We start from the raw sequence: 19,408 nt of genomic DNA on the forward strand, positions 1-19,408 counted from the left end.
GTCAAGAGCATGGCATCACCTGGTGAAGGCCCCATCCCAACAAGGAGCCAGAGCAAAGTTATGGTGACAACAGGAAAGTCTTTGGCAGCTGGGCCAAAGAAGATCCACCACATGAGCAGCTGCAACTGCCACTCACAGGCGTGAGAAACACAAACCCATATGTTGCCTCCCCAGCAGAACATGGATATGCACTCTGGAGGCCTCTGAGCATTATCCCAGGGAGAAAATGAGACCACATGCCCCATGTTGAGGTCCTGTCCAGGTGCTTTGCCCACTGTCACACAGGTGGCCTAGCGCTTGGGAGGCACCATTGCCTTGCAGACCAGGCATTGATTGTCACAGGCCACAATGAGCAGGGCATCCTTGGTCAGCACTCCAGGAAGACGACTCCTGGCCTACAAAACCAGGTGAACTCATATGACAACAGGGCTAGGCCAGAAGCAAGGGATTCACTCAGGAGACCCTATCCAAGGCCCCTAAATTGCTTCTCCCTTGAGGCAAAGCCCCACCACCCCTCATTACAACTAACACCTGGCGTGGTTTCAATTTCAGGTCTTTAGTAGGTGCCACCCAGAGGTCCTATCCCCTTACTGTTTCCAAACTACTATAGGGCTTCAGAATCAAAAAGAGGAGCCTTACTTGAGACCTCTAGATAATCCATTGACCAGGTAAGGAGGGCATCTGCAAGCTTCCCTGGGGGAGAATCCCTCCCTGCATGCTCTGGCAGAAACTGCTCCAGGGAGAGGGAGTGCCAGGGACAGGCACCCTAATTCCTCCTCATCCTCCAGCAGAGGAAGATGGAATTGCTTTCAATCTTCCTCAGGGTGCTCCCCTCCTGCCAGGATACCTGGCCACCAGGGAAGGGAAGCAGACATAGATGGAAAAGGGGGGGGGAGGGGGTTCTCTCACTGATCCCTCAGAGGAAGGTCCAGTTCAGACTTCCCTCAGAAATGTGGTTCAAAGGGGCCTAGGAGAGGGAAGAAGAGAAAGAAGGGGAAAATCTCACCATTCCCTTCCTATTACTTTGATGCCTGGTCTGATAGGACCCTGGAAATGCCTCCCCCTCAGATCCAAGGAAGGAGAACTATCTGAAGGGGAGGAACTCAAAAGTGGGGGCAGCCCAAAGGCACCTTTTCTCTCTAGAGGCCTTCAAGAACCTGATTGCCAGCTGTCTGAACATTCTGGAACTTCAGGACCAGGAGGACCTCCCCTCGACCTTGCAAGGCAGTACAAAGTGAACAGGAGCAGCAGTGGTCTTCTCAGCAACACCTCCTTCTCATCCTCCACTTCCCTGGCTTTACCCTGATGGAAACTCTGCACAAGGAGTTGAGACAGCCAGCCAGTCACCACTTCATAAAATCCCATCACCTGCAGAAAGAAGTAATGAAGGAGCTGGCAGTCCCTACGGTCGACTGTAGGGACCTGTGAGCAGCCCTCATGTCTAGAACCCTCCAGACTTCTGAGCAGGATGAGCTTCCTTTGAGCAGCATGGCAGATGAGCAGATACAGTCTTTTGCAAATCCTTCAAGGCCAGAGTCTCTGCAATGAGGATGGCTACAGCAGCCACCATAGTGGCTCAGGCAAGCTTCATGAAGGTCGACACCTTCTCTCACAGCAAAGAAGCCCCTGGCTTCACCAGACAAACAGCCTTTGCAGCAGTGTTCTTGGCAGATGCTACTCTTGATGCCTTCCGGTTGTGGGTCTGGTCGATAGCCATTCAAGTGGTCTGGAAGCAGCTCTTCTCAGGTCATTGGATCCTGGAGACAGTTCAATGAGGTTACTCCCTGAAACTTAGACAGACCCTCAGGATCCTGCAAAATATCCAGCAAACATGGAAAGCCCTATCTATGATGGAACTGGTATGGAAAAGGCTGAAGAGCATGTATAGGGTGCAGGAAAAGGAGAAGGATGTGAACTTCCTTTTTCAACATCTGAAACTGAACTCAGTTGTTGCATCAGGAGCACCCCACCCTGATTGACAAGGAGGGATGCTGCCTGTATGCTAATCGTATTATCATGATTTATTTCATTTCTTTGCAGTTTCATAGCCAAAGCTCGCTGAATGTTTTACAAGAATGGTTGTTGTTTTTTAACGGTGTTATGAGGAGGTCCATCTACTCCTCCTCAGCACTGGGATTCAACATGGCACCAAAAGCTGATAAAGCACCAACTTTTGCTATGAGAGAAGACTGGAGCTCTGTGGACCACCTGCCAAAGCAACAGGGGGCACTCCCAGTCTGCAGTGATGTGCTTCTTCCATATGCAGATTAATACCACCTGGCACCAAGTAGACTGTGATGCAAAGACTATGTTTGTCTGGTCTCTCACAGGAGGCCTACTCCCATTTGAAAGGATGGGCTCTTCAATACACAAAAAAGTGTATGGACTCAATAAGTTACAGACTATGGCAAGGAAGATGAGGCTGTACCAACCTCCCCCATCAAGAACATGTAAGTGGTTTAGACCGAGCACACCCTTAGCCTCAGCAGATGGACCATCTCATCCTGGCTTTCCATCCCAGCTGAGGCAAAAGGATGGCACTCATAGGTACCAACATAGGCAGAAGTGCTATAAGCAGGATCTGGGGCAGCACTGACTAGTTCCCTGGGCTGATCCTTATTCTTCTCCCCTTTATTTTTATTAATGTTTGTCTCTCTCTGTTCCCACTTGGGAAGCAATAACTTCAGGTACCTGGATTCTGTCTGTTGTAGAGAGGTTACAATATGAAATTCAATGCCCTCCCGTTCCTCAGTATCATAAGGAGTAGAGGTCCATCTCCAGCCTTGCTTGAAGAGAGAAAATCACTGCTGTCAAAGAAAGACATAAAGCAGGCCACCTCCTCCCATGCTCATCCTGAATTCTTCTTCAGCTACTTCATGGGACCAAAGTGGGATGGAGGACTGTGACTAATCCTGGACTGAAGAGACCTCAGCTCCTTCATTCTACCGAAGAAGTTTCAGATGGTCACCTTGCAAACTATACAACCCCTCTGCAAGAAGGAGATTGCCTGAAAATGCCTACTTCAATGTATCAATAGAATATTTCAACAGGCACTTCCTCCACTTCCAGTTGAAAGAGAGACCTTCCAATTTTGTGTTTTGTCTTTCAGATTATCTATAGCACCTAGAATGTCCACTAAATGCATGGTGGTAGGTGTGTGCCCACCTACACTTCCAAAGAGTCCCGGTCTACTCCTACCCATATTGTGGCACCTACCAAGACTGTTCCGCTAAACTCCATCTACGCCACCTGCACTTTGTTAGAGAATCTGGGACTAAACTCTGGATTTTTTTTTTTTTTTTTTGTATCTTCTTCCCAGTCAACACTCTACACTGGGTCATGCCTGCAGTCCATCTCAGCAGTATTTCCCAAAGACATGAGCTATGGCTATTATCAAGATGGCTGCCAAGCAGGCAACACGTTGTGTTGGATTGCCAGACATAATGGCTCCTTAGCTTCATGGCAGTGATGGCTGTGCTAGTGCTATGGCCCGGCTTCATGTGCTTGTGATTAAGAAGGCCATTGTCATATCTCAGATGTTCCTGTCTGGACCTCACGTTCATATCACAACAGTCAATACCACAGTTGTCATAAAATCATGCAATATTAGAGTTGGAAGATGCCTCATAGTCCTACCCCCTGCTCACTCTAGGACTCATAGAATAGTAGAGTGGGAAGGGGTCATGGAGGCCATTGGGTTCACCCCCCTGCTGTTGCAGGATACCAAGTTACCCCATCCCACTCAGATGGCTGTCCAGTTGCATCTTGAATGCCTCTAGTGTGGGAGAAATCACAACCTCCCTGGGTCACTGGTTCCATTTTTGTACTAATTTAAAGGTCAATAAATTTTTCCTGATCACTAGCTGGAATCTGGCTTCCTGTAACTTGAGTCCATTATTGCACATCCTAAAGTCTGAGATGATTGAGAAGATATCCTGTCTTTCCTCTTTGTGACAACCTTTCAGGTTGTTGAAGAGTGCTATCATATTCCCCCTCAGTCTTCTTGAGGCTATACATGCCCGGCTCTTTCGATCTCTCCTCACAGGGCTTTGCCTCCAGTCCCAGATCATTGTTGCTCTCCACTGAACCCTTTCCAGCTTGTCTGCATCTTTCTTAAACTGTGGTGCCCAGAACTGGACATAGTACTCCAGATGAGTGAATAAAGGGTAGCTAGTACTTCATGTGATTTGGAAGTGATACTTCTATATAGCATTAGCTTCTTTTGCAGGCACATCGCATTGCTGACTCATATTCAGCTTATGATCTATAACAATGCTAGGATCCTTCTTGTTGGTGATATTGTTGAACCAAGTATCTCCCATCTTTTAACTGTGCATTTGGTTCCCTTTTCCTAAGGTGTGAACTTGGCATTTGTCTTCATTGCATTTCATTCTGTTGCTTTCAGCCTAGCACTCCAGCTTATCCATATCACTTTCATTTCTGCCTTCCTGCCCAATTTTGTGTCATCTGCAAATCTGATCAGTATTACCTGCACCTCTTCATTCAAATCCTTAATAAAAATGTTGAAGACTGAGCCCTGTGGTACCCCACTCATTTCCTCTTCCCAGTGTGAGAAGGTGCCATTGAGAAGCATTCTCTGAGTCCAATTCTTTAGCCAACTGTGGATAGTGGTTCCATCTAGCTCACTTTTAGCTAGTTGTCTGATCAGAACATTATGGCACTCTATGTTGAAAGCTTTGCTGAACTCAAGATTTATTATGGCCACAATATCCCCACAATCAACAAGGGAGGTTACCTGATAAGAAAAGAGATCAGATTGGTCTGCCAAGACTTGTTCTTGATATATCCATGCTGATTTCTAATAATTACTCCAATGTCTTCAAGGTATTTATGGACTGGCTTCTCTTATTATCTGCTCCAGAATTTTCCAAGGAATTGATGTCAGATTAACTTTGTCGGTAGCTCCCAGAATCCTCCTTTTTGGCCTTTTTGAAAATGGGGACAGCATTAGTCCTCCTCCATTTTACCTGTCCTCCATGATTTTGCAAAGGTAATGGACATTGGTTCTGAGATTTCTTTAGCCAGTTCCTTTATTGTTTTAAGATGCAGTTCATCAGGCAGATTTGAATAAAAAAAATAGGTGTTCTTGTTTCAGTCAAGCTTCAGTCCTGACCCTCGGTTTGTACTTCATTTCTCCCAGAGACCTCATAGACCTGCTTTTGGGGAATGAGTGAACCAAATTTGAAATTGAACACTTGAGCTTTTTCTTCATAGTTTGTTACCAATTTGTCATCCTTATTGAACCATCATTTTTTGTGTGCATGTTGTTTGTGGTGAACACACCTGAAAAATACTTTTTTGTTTTTAGCATTCCTTGTTTGTAACTGAGCCTTTAAATTTCCTTTTCAAAACTCCTACTCTTCTTGGATTCCCTTTTTCTTTAGGTTCACTTGTCATGGGACCTTATTTATCATTGTCCTGAGTTTATTAAAATTGGCTTCCTCAAAATCCAGAGTACGTGTGTGGCAATGTTCCAATTTGCTTCCCTTAAAATCAAGAACTCAAGTATGATGTGCTCATGTTCCCCCAGAATTGCCATCACTTCCACCTTATCCACTAAATCATTGCTATTAGTCAGTATTAAGGCAAGGAAAGCTGATCCTCTAGTTACTTCCTCCATTTTCTTTAGAACAAAATTATCTGTCATGCATGTCAAAAATTTCTTGGAGGGGCCACTTTTGGCAGAATTTGTCTCCCAAAAGGTATCTGGATAAGTTCCTCAACATTACCACATTGCACTTCCTTGAAATACTGGCAATTTGCTTGGCAAACATGTCATCCTCATCTTCTCCTTGACTGAGATGAGGAACAGAAAGAACTTCGTATTCTGTCAAACAGCAACATTACTGATGATATCAGAGATGTAGTAAACCTAGATGGACTTGCTAAGCAACTAGAGATTTGCCTATCGTGCCTACAGGATCTGACTTGTAATTCCTGTCTCATTCACTTGCACAGAAGCAGATAAATACGTTTCTCTTTCTTTTTAGGCTGATCCTGGCCCACCAGGTGAACCTGGACGCAGAGGACCACCAGGCCCAGCAGGCCCTGAGGTACTGTAGCTGTGTGTTAAGTTGGATGTCATATCATGTTTGCCACCACTCGTTTTCTTTAGCACTCAACAACTTAACTGGCTGTGTAACATCACCACATTACACAAATGAGCATCTACTTGGGGATGAAACAAAATTGGCAAACGGAGGCAAAAATAATAATTTAATCATATGAGTTTGGTATGCACAATCTCTGTTGTGAAGGAAAAAAACTAGTCTGACATGAACTTTGGACTTTGATATTTTAAAAACCTTAGCAAGAGAGCATGGCCTGATGATGTCTGTACTTCTATGTATAAATGACAGTTTTTACATGTGCAGGTACATACTGGGCAGGTGAGCTTCTTGCCATTACTATCTAGGTATGGTGGAGAAATTCATGTGATTAATTCTTACATATGGACATACTGATTTTCCTATTTTCCGATCAATCTGGGCACCAAAATTCATTTTTCCAATTTTCATACTGCCAAATTTTGAAATTGAGTTCTCCAGTCAAAAAAATGTGTACTGCATTGTGTATATTAGGAGAAAATGCATACATTCGTGAAAACAAAGTTAAAATACAACACAATAGGAAATTTGCTTGCAAAATTGGATATTATTATTATTATTATTATTATTATTATTATTATTATTATTATTATTATAACACTTCTATGCCGCCCCTTGCCGAAACCTCGGGGCGGCTTACAACACAATAAAATACATTGAAATACAATAGAACATAATAAATTACCATTAAATACAAAAATACAAAAAATACACTGAGTTACAAATATAAAATTAAAATTATCAGTATAAAATAAGTAAATAAAAATATAGGAGGAGAAAAGAGAAGGACGAAGAAGTTGCCCTGGCCAGATCATATGTTTTAACAATTAAAATGATGTTTAAATAAAAAGGTCTTTACCTGGCGCCGAAAAACCAGTAACGACGGTGCCAGGCGGACCTCTTTGGGGAGTGAATTCCATAGGTTGGGCGCCACCACAGAGAAAGCCCTCCTCCGAGTACTTACTCTCCTAATTTCTTTCATGGAGGGTTCCCGGAGAAGGGACTCTCCCGCAGATCTCAAAGGGCAGTCGGGCATATACGGACGTAAGCGCTCATTCAGGTAGCCAGGACCCAAGCCGTTTAGGGCTTTATAGGTCATAATCAACACCTTGAATTGGGCCCAGGCTTCAATGGGAAGCCAGTGAAGCTGACGGAGGACTGGAGTCATGTGAGCATAACGCCCCGTCCCCGTCAGCAACCTGGCAGCTCTATTTTGCACCAATTGAAGTGTTCGGACTGTCTTCAGGGGAAGCCCCACGTAAAGCGCGTTACAGAAGTCTAGGCGGGAAGTCACCAGCGCGTGTGTCACCATCACCAGGCAGTCGTACTTCAGGTAGGGGCGCAGCTGATTAATCAGCCGAAGCTGAAGGAAGGCGCTCCTCGCCACCGCTGTCACCTGAGCTTCCAAAGAAAGCTCCGGGTCGAGGAGCACTCCTAAGCTGCGGACCTTGTCCCTAAGAGGGAGTGTTGCACCATTCAGGACCACCATTCTAGTATTTAAATGTACTAGGAGATCTGTGCACAAAAATGCATGTGAGTTTTCATATGCAGTTTACTTGAAAGAAATACTCAACTGGGACAGAAGTTTGGAAAAATTAGAAAGCCCCAACAGCTTGTATAATCATTTTGACATCCACACTGAGCCTCTGAACCCCCATTTCTTTCCTCTGTCTTTTTCTTTGGACATAGCTGAAGAAGGCTTTTAGCACCCCTCGCTAGTTTCAGTTCATTCCTAGCTTTAGTCTTCCTGACACCATCCCTGCAATTCTGTGCTACCAGCCCCTATTCTTTCTTTATAACCTGCCTGCCTTCTACTTCCTATACATGTTCTTTTTGTTTTCAAATAATCTGTAAGCATTTTGTGAAGCCACATAGGCTTCTTCTGTTGTCTTCTACCTTTTTTCTTTGGTGGAACTGTTTGTGATTGTGCCTTTAGAATTTCCTTTTTTTTAATTCGCACTGGATTCCCCCCCCCCGCCCCCCCCTCATTAGAATGTCTTGAAAGAGACTGTTTGATGGGCTAGGCCAGGCCCTCACTGTTCTGCCTCTGCCTGCCTTTGTCTCCTCTTCCACTGCAACTCTGCTGCCAAACTCCTGCTTGCCCTTATGGTTTATACTCTCATGCTTTCTTCCTACATTTTTGAAGACTATTACTGGAGCTCCTCTCTCTGTAGTGGTGCATAAGCCTTGTCTGTTGTTACCTCCAGGTGTACCCCCAGGTAGGCATGTCACAAGTGGAGCCAGGCTGGAGCCGGAGGTCAAACTGGATGGCCTGGGAGACCCTTTCTGACTCACTCTGTTACTATGTTTCTCCCTTCCTGATAGGATTCGCTTGAAAGCCCTCTTGATAAAACTTCATGTTGTGGCCAAGCATATTCTTTCCAGGCCTTGTGAGTTAAAGCCCATCCCTATCTAGCAGTCCATCTTCCAGGAAGTGTAGCGTGTGGTCACAGAATCCAAATCTTCCATGTCAGCAGCACCTTCATAGCTAGGCATTAACATGGAGGATCTTTCCCCTGTCTATTCCTCTTCCAAGAACTGGAAGAACCGAAGAGAAAACTATCTGGGCCCAAAGATCTTGATTTTCCTCCCTAAAGCTTCAAAGTCTGACATGATTTCTTCAAAGCTCCTCTTCTGGTGTCAATTGTTCCCACAGGTATAAGAAGGAAGGGATAAGTGTCTGGGGGCTGTATGAGCACTGGCAACCCTTGTTATATCACTGAGACAGCATACCTGGTGAGGCCACAGGACTTCCTGACATACATGTGTTTCAGCCTGTTGTTCAGTGTTGCCCAGGGTGACTTGTAGTTCTTCCACAGCAGGTTACCCTGCAGTCACATTCTCAATTAACTAAAGGCTCAATGTGTGTTACAAGTCTGTATGCTCTTAAATTATGCAAATACCAGAAAGAATCTAGAAGCAGTGTTCCTGTTGCAGGTGAAATATCCTTAAATGTTTCCATCATTTTATAGGGTGACCCGGGCCCTGGTGGAGATCCTGGACTAACTGTAAGTAAAGAAAGCTTTCTGTTAGTATATATCTAACTAGGAAGATTTTTGTATAAGCAGTGACAGTTCTAGTTTCCTCTGCAATGCAACAAGGCATGGAAATATTGCTTCCTGCTATCTGGATAAGATTTTTGTTGAAATCTGTGGCAAATACAAAACTATTATCAAAATCAGAGTTTAGCCACATCCTTTTCAATACAGAAAGAAATCAGAAAACATGTGATTTCTTTTATGCAGAAAGCAATGTCTCAATTGTGCTTTCAATGAGAGGATGCAAACTGAATTTTGTAATCATTATGCCAGTTGTGACACTTCTTGTTCTTATTAATAGGACTGTGATGTGATGACCTACATCAGAGAGACTTGTGGCTGTTGTGGTTAGTTGAGTCTTTTTCTTGTGACTTGATGGTGATGATGATGATTTTGCTTAATCTTCCCTTGACAGCTGTCTTAAGATTGCAAAATTCTGCTCAGTTTTTATCACTCGTTTTGTGGTTAGGTGTGGTTGGTCAGAGAGTAAAGAACTAATCCTAGGCCAGATGGTCAGATGTGTTTTGAAGTTATAGCCGAGGTTCCAGCTGAGAAGTGCCCTTTCTCTACCCTCACAGCCAACACACTTCGTTCAGTGCGAGCTGCAGGTCTGAAGTCACAAAATCGACTTGAGAGCCAGTGGGGCTTTGGAGATCTGGGAGGCTGTGAAGGCTATGATGCACCCTGGCAGTGTCTCACCCAGGCAGCTGAAATCATGCCTTCTGGAGGACAAGATGAATGCAGAAGCAATCTGTACTGCCATGATTCCTCAGTTCCATTAGATTTCTGTAATCCCCTGGGTTCAGGGGGCTATGGGCAGGCATACTGGATAGCACTGTACGTATAGTTTTAACCAACTGGTAGCTGCTTGACCACATGCCATGTGCAAAGCTTCTTGGGACATTGCACTGAGTTCAGACAACATGCAAACCCACTGTGGCTTCATGCCATGTTGTGCACACATGGCTGTGTAGGCAGTATTGTCCTGTCCTACCTGGAGGAGGATTCTTCAGATGAGGAGAGCCAGCACAGCAGGCCCCGGCCACAGTCATATCTCGGAGATGAGCCTACAGCTGACTACCTTCCAGTAGATGAGCAGCCAGGATCCTCTTGGGCAGTACATGGAAATCCTCAAGGACAGGAGTGAGAGTCAGAAGGGATTCACCCTTTAGAGAGGGGGAGGAGTTCATGGATCCAGCATACGTTCGAGCAGCAGGCTGAGCATGGAGCCCCTCAGAACACGGCATGCTGCACTGATTTACAGCTGGCTATAAATTAGATCAGCCAGAGCCTGCTCTTCATGACAAACAACAAGAATTGTTATCAGCTTCTCTGGCTTCGTTTAAGACCAATTGTGGATACCTAGACTTTTGGCTTGCTCCCTGGACATTCTTTTGGATGCCCCCGCCTGATTTAAACTCTGAGTGCACAGAGTTGGCTTTTGGACTGAACTGACTAGTCTTTTGAAAGGTAGCACAGGGAATTGACATTTGTCCGCACAGAGCAGGATGGCTTGTTTGCCACCCCCATTATCTGTACCATTCCTGACAGAATGGAGGCTGCTTTTCAGGAAAATGAAGTCCTCAGAGACCAGGTGGCTCAGCTGGTGGTTGTCGTAACTAACCTGCTGTCTCAGTTAAGCCAGCTGCAGACTCCACTGCCTAATCCACCTTCTCTACTGGAAGGCAATTGGCTATAGCCTCAGCCCCTGCATCTGACTGTGGTTGGGGGCCACTGTGCTGCCTCGCTTCATCTGAAGAATCCTCCTCCAGGTAGGACAGGACAAATTTGATGAACTGGTTAAGTAAAAGTGAAAGCAACAGAGGGGAAAATGGGACTACCCAAGCCTGATGCCCCCTGTGGCTCATTCCTACCCATTCACTTCAAGTTAAACTGGTTTATCTTGATGTGCGAGTGCATGCATAATGTTACATCATGCTTTAGGCTGTGCATAAGTGCCCCAGGATAGCCATGCTCAACTTGCAGTGAAGTTGAGGTGAATCCATGAATTGCCTTCTGTAGATAGAGGGACTCTGCACACCCATCTATGGAATGCGCTCCCCAGAGAGGTCCACCTGGTGCCATCGTTATTTGTTTTTCGGCGCCAGGCTAAGACTTTTTTATTTAAAACTTATTTTAATTGTTAATTTATTGGCTATTTATAGGATTTTCAATCTTTTAAGCCGAGATGCACCGGGTTTTAATATTTTATTGTATAATTTTGCTCTTGTTGTGAGCCGCCCCGAGGCTTTGTTGCAATGGGGGTGGCATAGAAATGTTTTAAATAAATAAATAAATAAATAAATAAATAAATAAATAAATAAATAAAAGTTCCCCTGGCCCAATTTTTAGAATACACACACACCATTGTTGTAGTAGTGGTTGTTGTTGTACAAAAGCTTGAGTATTTGCTGGAGAGAAAAGGCAACAGAGGAGTCTGCGTTCATTAGCCCAAGAGCATGTTGCTAAAATCAAAATCAACTCCAGAGTTTAAAGTTCTAAACGATACTTTGTAATGCAGTTGACTCCGGGGGTCTCCAGGTTGGCCCTTTCCTGGAATAGCTTTAAGGTGTTTTGAGTGTAAGACTTGTGTTTGCTTTGTCTTTGCTTTCCATAGACTGTGAAAAGCGATGTGGCCCCTTGGACATAGTCTTCATTATCGACAGTTCAGAGAGTATTGGCTACACCAATTTCTCCTTGGAGAAGAACTTTGTCATCAATGTGGTGAGCAGGCTTGGTTCTATTGCCAAGGATCCAAAATCCGAGACAGGTTAGTGGCATGAATGAGTATCTGATTTTACAGCTGGACATTATCTATTTGACAAATGTGACTATTTGATATATATTTAATGCTACAAACTGATATGTTTTTCAGCTACTACTTGAGGCTTATTATAAGCCATTTGATTTGGGGACTTAAAAATTTTCAGTGAAGGAAAATCTATTGGTTTCCATGACAAGCATATATTGATGCTAAGACACTCATCTATTTTCCAAGGACATTTAACATTGACCTGATAATTCCCAAAACACATAATTCAAAACTCACTTTGAGAGAGTCCTGAAAGTCAGATGGAGAATAAGGAAGTATTCTCCTTTGGAAATGTGGGCCCAAGCAAAAAACAGAAGTCTTGTATGTGTGATTTGCCCATGTAGAATTACAAACTAATTGTCATAGAATCATAAAATACTAGAGCTGGAAGGGGCCATGAAGGCCACTGAGTTCGACCCCCTGCTGTTGCAGGACACCAAGTTACACCATCTCAGATGGCTGTTCAGTTTCACCTTGAATGTCTTTATTGGGTGTGGGGGGAGCCTGCCGCCTTTCTGGGCAGCTGGTTCCACTGTTGTATAGCTCTGACAGTGAGGAAGCTTTTTCTGATGTCCAGTCTGAATCTGGGTTGTTGCAATTATTCCGTGTCCTACACTCTGGCATCAGCAAGAAGAGATCTTGACCTTCTCTTTGTGACAGCCTTTGAGGTACTTATAGAGGGATATCATGTCCCCCCTCACTCTTCTCTTCTCAAAGCTGTCATAAAATATCATCTATGGATTGAAAGAGAGTTTTGCTCATTTCACATTTTGATAAGAATTGAAAATGTGTATAAAAATTCATATAAATTTTCAAGCAAAGATGTGGAAACAAAACCTGAATGAACTGAGGAAAGGAAAAGTGAGAAAATGAAAGTGATGGCTTTGACCATCCCTTCGCTTTTCAGGCAACCTCAGTTTATGGTTGCCTCTCTTGTCCCCACATGGGGACATCCAGCAGATGCAACAGGGTTAGGATATAAACAGGATTTTCTGTAATCTGTACTGAGGTATGAAGTTGATAAGAAAATGCAGCCGTCTCTCTTGCCCTCCTGAAGAAAAATCTCTGATTCTTCCTCAACTGCTCTTTGTGTATAAGCAGGTTCAAGAGAGAAGGTGGGTTCCATCTCATTTGCGTTGATGTTCGGAAAAAGACACAGCAGACACCTGTTGTTTCTTAACTTCTCCAAATTCCAGTGCAAGTGAGAGCTCAGTGTAGCTGCCCTGTTTGGTCAATTTCTTCCCAGAGGACATTAGCACTGGCAGGAGGACTTAGAATTAGAAGAATTCTAATTAGGATAAATAGAAACCATGGCTCAATACACACAAGGGTTTCTCTATTTCAGCCAGCTGGCTGCAGAACAATATGATTCTGTGGTGATGCTCAAACACCAATTTCTTCTAGGGGAAAGGAAATAATCCAGGCAAGTGTGATAAATACTCTTTCCTTGGCAGGTGCCCGTGTTGGGGTGGTGCAGTATAGCCATGAAGGGACTTTTGAAGCCATCCAGCTGAATGACAAGCGCATTGACTCCCTCTCCAGTTTCAAAGAGGCAGTGAAGAAGTTGGAGTGGATTGCAGGAGGCACCTGGACCCTCTCTGCACTTCAGTTTGCCTACAATACACTCATCAAACAAAGCCAGAGAGAAAAAGCTCGAGTGTTTGCTGTGGTGGTGACTGATGGGCGGCATGATCCTCGAGATAATGACTCCCACTTGCAGACGCTCTGCGTTGGTGGCGTGACTGTCAATGCCATTGGGATTGGAGACATGTTCAACATGCCAGAAGAAGATGAGACCCTGCGCTCAATAGCCTGTGATAAGAAGGAGAACGTCCAGAAAATGAAGTTGTTTACAGAGTTGGTTGCAGAAGAGTTCATTGATAAAATGGAGCTTGAACTCTGCCCAGGTCTGTCAATTTTGCTTCTGCTGAGACAAGAACATTGGAATATGATGTGGCAGGAAACATTGTTATCCTATTACAACTTGTAGCCCACAACTATTAGGAGCACAATAACCAAATTTTGCACCAGCTAGATTTCTAGGTTTCAAGGGCGCATCTATGTAGTCAAAAGTTCAGTCAGTATGATACCTTCTATAAAGCAATTTTAGCAGGGCTCATTCTGCTTGTAGCCCAGTGGTCTCCTGTATGTAAGAAACTTTATTCCCAGTGGTAGGGAGAATACTGCGACTATCTTATATTTGCTTATTTCTATCCCTCCTCTTTTCAGGGTCTGGGATGTATTAAGGTCTGGGATGTGGGCAGGAGTCAAGCCTAAGGTGCCGACTCCAAGACGACAGAGCTTGAGGCAAGATGGACTCCAAACATAGTCCAGAGTTCAAAAATAAAGTCAGAGGCTTGGTCATAATCAAGGAACAGGCCAATGTCAAGACAGAGATGAGATTGCAAACAAACCAGGAAGCCAACAAAAGCAGGGAGCAGGTACCTGAGACAGGATAACTGGACAGGGTTCTGGAGCAGTGACGGTGTGGCAAATAGAGCAAGGTAACAAGGTAGAGCAAGGGGAGGCAGGAAGTAGAACAGACAGAGGGCAGACAGGATGCAAACCCTGGAACACACAACAGCAAGTAGGAGAATTATGCTGTTGAGGTGAAACACCAAGGCACAACTATATAGAAAAGGTCATGCAAGAAACAGAAACTGAACAGAATTGCTGCATTGCTGAGGCAGCTTTTGGAGGGAAGTACTTGATGTTACGTAGTTCTTCCCCCAGGGCTGCCAACAGGCACTCCTCAAGAGGCAGAGAGCTCCAGCTGGCCTGGGACCCATCCTGCAAGTACTGTGATGGTAGTTCTGGTTCTGGACATGAGACGGAGCCCTGGAGCTGCCCACATCCTGGCAGCAAGTCCCAGTCCACCACTCTAACCACCTTGCCACACAGGCTCTGCATTGATATTTATTGGTCAATGGACTGCTGGGAAAAGATTGAATGGGCCCTTTTTCTCCACTACCAGAAAAATAGAGCGCCATCCATGTGGCTGTAGAAAAGTAAAACAATAACAAAAAGTTGAGACGTCTGATTTCTTTTGCATCATGTCTAGCTTGGTATGGTTCTATTCTTTGGCAACTGCTTCAAATGGTTTCAACATACTGTTTTTGTATATGTTTCATTGCAGATCCTCAGATTGTCTGCCCTGATCTGCCCTGCCAAACAGGTAAAAACAGGAATTATGTACAATTCTTTCATATACACCATTTGTTATATAATATACAAGAATCCTGATTCTAGACAAGCAAAGCAAAGTTCTAGCCCACACAATAGAATGGAGAGAGGGAGAAATAATTTTTGACCATAATCTTCATATCACTACTTTTGTTCTAACAAGCATCCACCACCTCTCTTTGTTCCACAGGTACATACTTTTTGTGTTACAGTTGTTCTGCGTCAAGTAACTTTACCCATTCACACTGTAGGTTGTATGCAAATGTTGCTGTCATTCAGCATTGAAACAGTCTATCGTAGTACAGAAACAGCTGTCAGCCCAGTTCGTTTCTGGGATTAACAAGCAGGGCCAGAAACTGTAAGCAAGAACCCCTAGAAACTCTTTTGGAATACATCGTGCCTATACAGAGGTAAGACAGATCATCTCTGGCATGGTGCTGGGAGGTTCTGAATATAATAGTAGTAGCAGCAGTGGTAGTAATCCTGAAAAATATCTGTTTGAAACTGGTCAGCTGGAAGGTACTGGAGCTGCCAGTTTTAGTCAGCAAAGTTATACTGTGGAACCTGGACTCAAAGTAAATCCAGACAGAGTGGTGGATGCTCATGCTAGGGTCCTGTTGGTTTTTCAGGTTTTGGACAAATTGTCTTATACTCTAGGAACATTTCTGTTTCAGTGATACAGAATTCTGCTAGTTCTTGGTAAACTGAACTATCTTGATACCTCATTTCTTCCCCTAGTTATGTCTTCCATACTTGTTTTATAAGTCAACTTGTTGGAGCACCAAAAAAGCATACTGTTCGTGCTTTGGTTCTGAAGTCTAGCTAGCACAAACCCTGTATCTGCGTCAAAGGAACATGCATAGCACTCCGCAGCCAAAAGTACTAGCTTATTCAAAGTTGTTCTTGGCTCATTCCCAATTAATGAACAGCAGAAAAAATAATTGGTAGAAGAATTAGATAAGCCTGATCAGTTGAAAACCTTGGTGTATGCCGGCATACCATCTCTGGTAAAAGAGGAAGCACATAGCCAGCAAAGCTAGTAGCTCCTCCCTCATGAACCTTTCCAGTCCCCTTATAATAAAGCCATTCAGATTGGTGGCCATCACCACTTCCCACAGCAGCAAATTCCATTTGTGTGTGAAGAAATACTTCTTTTTATCTGTCCTAAACCTTCCACCAATCAGGTTCATGGAATGACCCCAGCAACTAGTGCTATCTCCCTCTCCACATTTTCCACAAGATGCACTATTTTAAACACCTCTATCATGTCCCCCTTGCTTGCCTTTTTTCTAGGCTCAACAGTCCCAATCCCCACCTTTCTATTCCCTTCCTAATTATGCCTAGCAAGGACTTTGCCTTCTTCATAGTAGCTGCGCAATGGGCCAACATTTTCATTGTACTGCCATCACTACCCCAAGATCCCTTTCTCGCTCAGTCACTGCTAGGTCTTGTCCTATCAGTGTACATTTGAAGTTGGGATTGTTTGCCCCAATTTTTATTACCCTACACTTGCTTATATTGAACCATGTTTGCCATTTTGATGCCTATTCTCCCCACTTTGGAGCTCATCACAATCCTTTTTGATTTTAACCACCCTAAAAAATTTAGGCCAGTTGGCCATCTCACCTCTTACTCCAACTTCCTGATCACTATAAATAGATTTGAAAACAACTGATCCTAAAAAAGAACCTTGTGGGATGCCACTAGTAACATCTTTCCATTGGAAGAAATTGCCATTTATTCCCACTCTCTTCTTTAACCAATGAGTAATCCATAAGAGCCCTCTCTGCTTTAATTCCATGACTGCTTAGTTTGCTCAGAAGCCTTTGGTGATGGACTTTTCAAAAGCCCTTTGGAAGTCCAGGTAAACAAAGTCTACTGGATTGCCCCTGTCTACCTGCTTAGTGACGCTCTCAAAGACAGAGGTATTCATCTCATGGATAGAGGCCTCCAACTGAGGTATCCATGTGAGAGAATATACACTCGCCTTCCCAGGAATAGGTCCTTCCTAAGGGATCATTTTCCTCCTCCTCAATGATGTTCTCCTTCCCCGAGACCCTCTTTCTCTGGGACCAACAGGAGCTATCATCCAGGAGTTGGACTTCTGCTAGTTGGTCCCTGGGGGGTCCTGTCATCCAGACATCACTGAAGGCGTGGACTTAGCTGCTGAAAGGGTGCAACTTGAATGTGCTGGAGCTGACAAGTTTTTGAATTTATCAAGAATATTATCCAATATTGCCAAGCTATGTGGCTGTGCTTGGTTTGAGCCCTAGGGGCTCTTCTTTGGTTTGCTGGAGGCCAGTTGCCCATCAATGCATTACACTACATTGCCTGCTTTGGTTTTCATTCACTAACTATTCATTTATACGCTGTGTGTAGTATTAGAATAGGTGTAGAAGAAAACCAAACTGATTGTGCTGATAGGATGGTTAGTTTTCACAAAGTGATGCTAATGGGCTTAGTGTGGCCCTTCTGTTGATGTACATATTAGTCCATTCACATGGTCAAGGAGGAGACTTTAAGGGAAGACAAGATACTAGGAATTCCCTGTAGATTTTCTTTTTTGGCATCAGCCGCTTTAGGAGGGCTTCATGAATGCTAACTTTCCTGTTTGTTTCTCCTCCTCTTCCCATGGTAGAAAGAGCAATTTTAGAAAACAGCAGGCTAATTACTAAATGCACATTGCAAACATTCCTGGCTGGGTACCTGTATGTAGTGTTAATGACCCAGCAATACTAGTGTCACTTTATGGACACTAAAGGAGTAGACGATACTTTAAACAGAATTCTCACACATTTTCACTGGCTAATTCTTGTTTGATTTAGTTTCTCAAAAGAAGGCCTTAGGATGCTTATTTTACAAATTCCCTTTACTTTAAGCAGGTAATGTCAGTATCAAATTTAATTATGCACACATTTCACCAATGAAAAATCATCATCATCATCATCATCATCATCATCATCATCATCTTTGCAAGAGCTGCACAGCATAATTATGCCATCCTGTCAGAGACCAAATATATCCATACTGAGGCATTTTTAAGCCTAAGTAAGCATAATGGAATAGCTCCGCTGATTTTAATATCTCTAACCCAGACCTTAAAGGTTTAATCCAGTTGGGCTGCCCATAACTCTGCAAACTCAGAAGATTAGAGGCATCCAATGGAGGGCAGGAGGACTGTGGAGATGGATGTCATCCCTGCACTCCTTCTGCTCTGCAAGTCAGCTAGATTTCTGATTTTGGCCATCTAGTTGAGGTGCTTCAAAGTGGAAGGGAAGGAAACTGAAGCATTGCCAGAATACCTTCTATCTTGGTGGTACTTGTCTCCTTCCCTCCCCACCCCCAAACTATATTTCTGAAGTTGCCTTTGCAGCCTCTCAGACATAGCCAGTCCAGGAAGGGGAGGCGCTCAAATATGGAGCACCAGCTACAAGTCTGGAGCAGTTTTCCTACCTTATAGATAGGTCTCGAAAAATCACATAGCCATGTAGATGCTGTCTAGAAGCCATAGGATTACATAGCCATGGGAGATGCTGCCCCTCTCCAGATGCAAACTGCTGGGTTCCATGTTAGTGTTTTTCATTGCAGTCCAGGATGTAGTGCAGAATTTTACCAGTCTGACCAGATCCTAGTTCTCACAGTTGTGGCAACCTGGGCCTGAGCTATAGCCATTCAGACTGTAGATCCAGGCTCATGTAGACATAAGGAAGAATTTCATCTGGTCCACATTTTGCCTTTTCCAGAGTAATACGGGGATTGGAACATAGTTATCCTTTGGATTATGAAAAATAGTAGGCAAAAATGGCAAATATTAGGCAAGGTAATGTACAAAAATATATTAGAAGTTGAATGTAAAAATGTATCTGTTAAGGAAAGTGTATATGAAATGAAATGTGTTTTTATTTTAAAAAGATTTGCAGCCTTAGTACAGAAACTGGATAGCATGAACATGTGAATGAATATGTGCAAAACTGATAACAGCAGGAAATAAAGTGATCTAAGAATCCTAAGCTTCACATGATCAAAGCCTATCTATGTATGTAGAAAGGCTTTCTTCATTGAGAACTAGCATGCCAGGGGCTCACTCTTTCTCTGGCATACTAATTTTGTATATAAAGGAAATTTACCTTGTACAGAGCAGCCTTCCATCATGTGAGCCCCCATCTATAGTTTGAATTGCTATAGCTCAGACACAAGGTTGCCACATCAGTGAACTTTTTGGTTTTTGTTTTCCTTTTGGCAATAAG

At 43.7% G+C, this 19,408-nt stretch overlaps 1 protein-coding gene across 6 annotated transcripts in view; it reads left to right on the plus strand.

The window, feature by feature from the left end:
- Nucleotides 1-19,408, plus strand: part of COL6A2 (collagen type VI alpha 2 chain) — an 82,278-nt gene that overhangs the window by 50,435 nt on the left and 12,435 nt on the right. For all 6 annotated transcript variants that reach the window (XM_044431941.1, XM_044431938.1, XM_044431939.1 and 3 more), the window contains 6 exons: nt 6,012-6,074; nt 9,101-9,136; nt 9,468-9,513; nt 11,784-11,936; nt 13,433-13,885; nt 15,115-15,153. In XM_044431941.1, the coding sequence (XP_044287876.1) occupies nt 6,012-6,074; nt 9,101-9,136; nt 9,468-9,513; nt 11,784-11,936; nt 13,433-13,885; nt 15,115-15,153 (790 nt within the window). The remainder of the gene's footprint in view (nt 1-6,011; nt 6,075-9,100; nt 9,137-9,467; nt 9,514-11,783; nt 11,937-13,432; nt 13,886-15,114; nt 15,154-19,408) is intronic.

This window comes from Varanus komodoensis, unplaced genomic scaffold (assembly GCF_004798865.1).
Source record: "Varanus komodoensis strain SLA01 unplaced genomic scaffold, ASM479886v1 scaffold23, whole genome shotgun sequence".
NCBI lineage: Eukaryota > Metazoa > Chordata > Lepidosauria > Squamata > Varanidae > Varanus > Varanus komodoensis.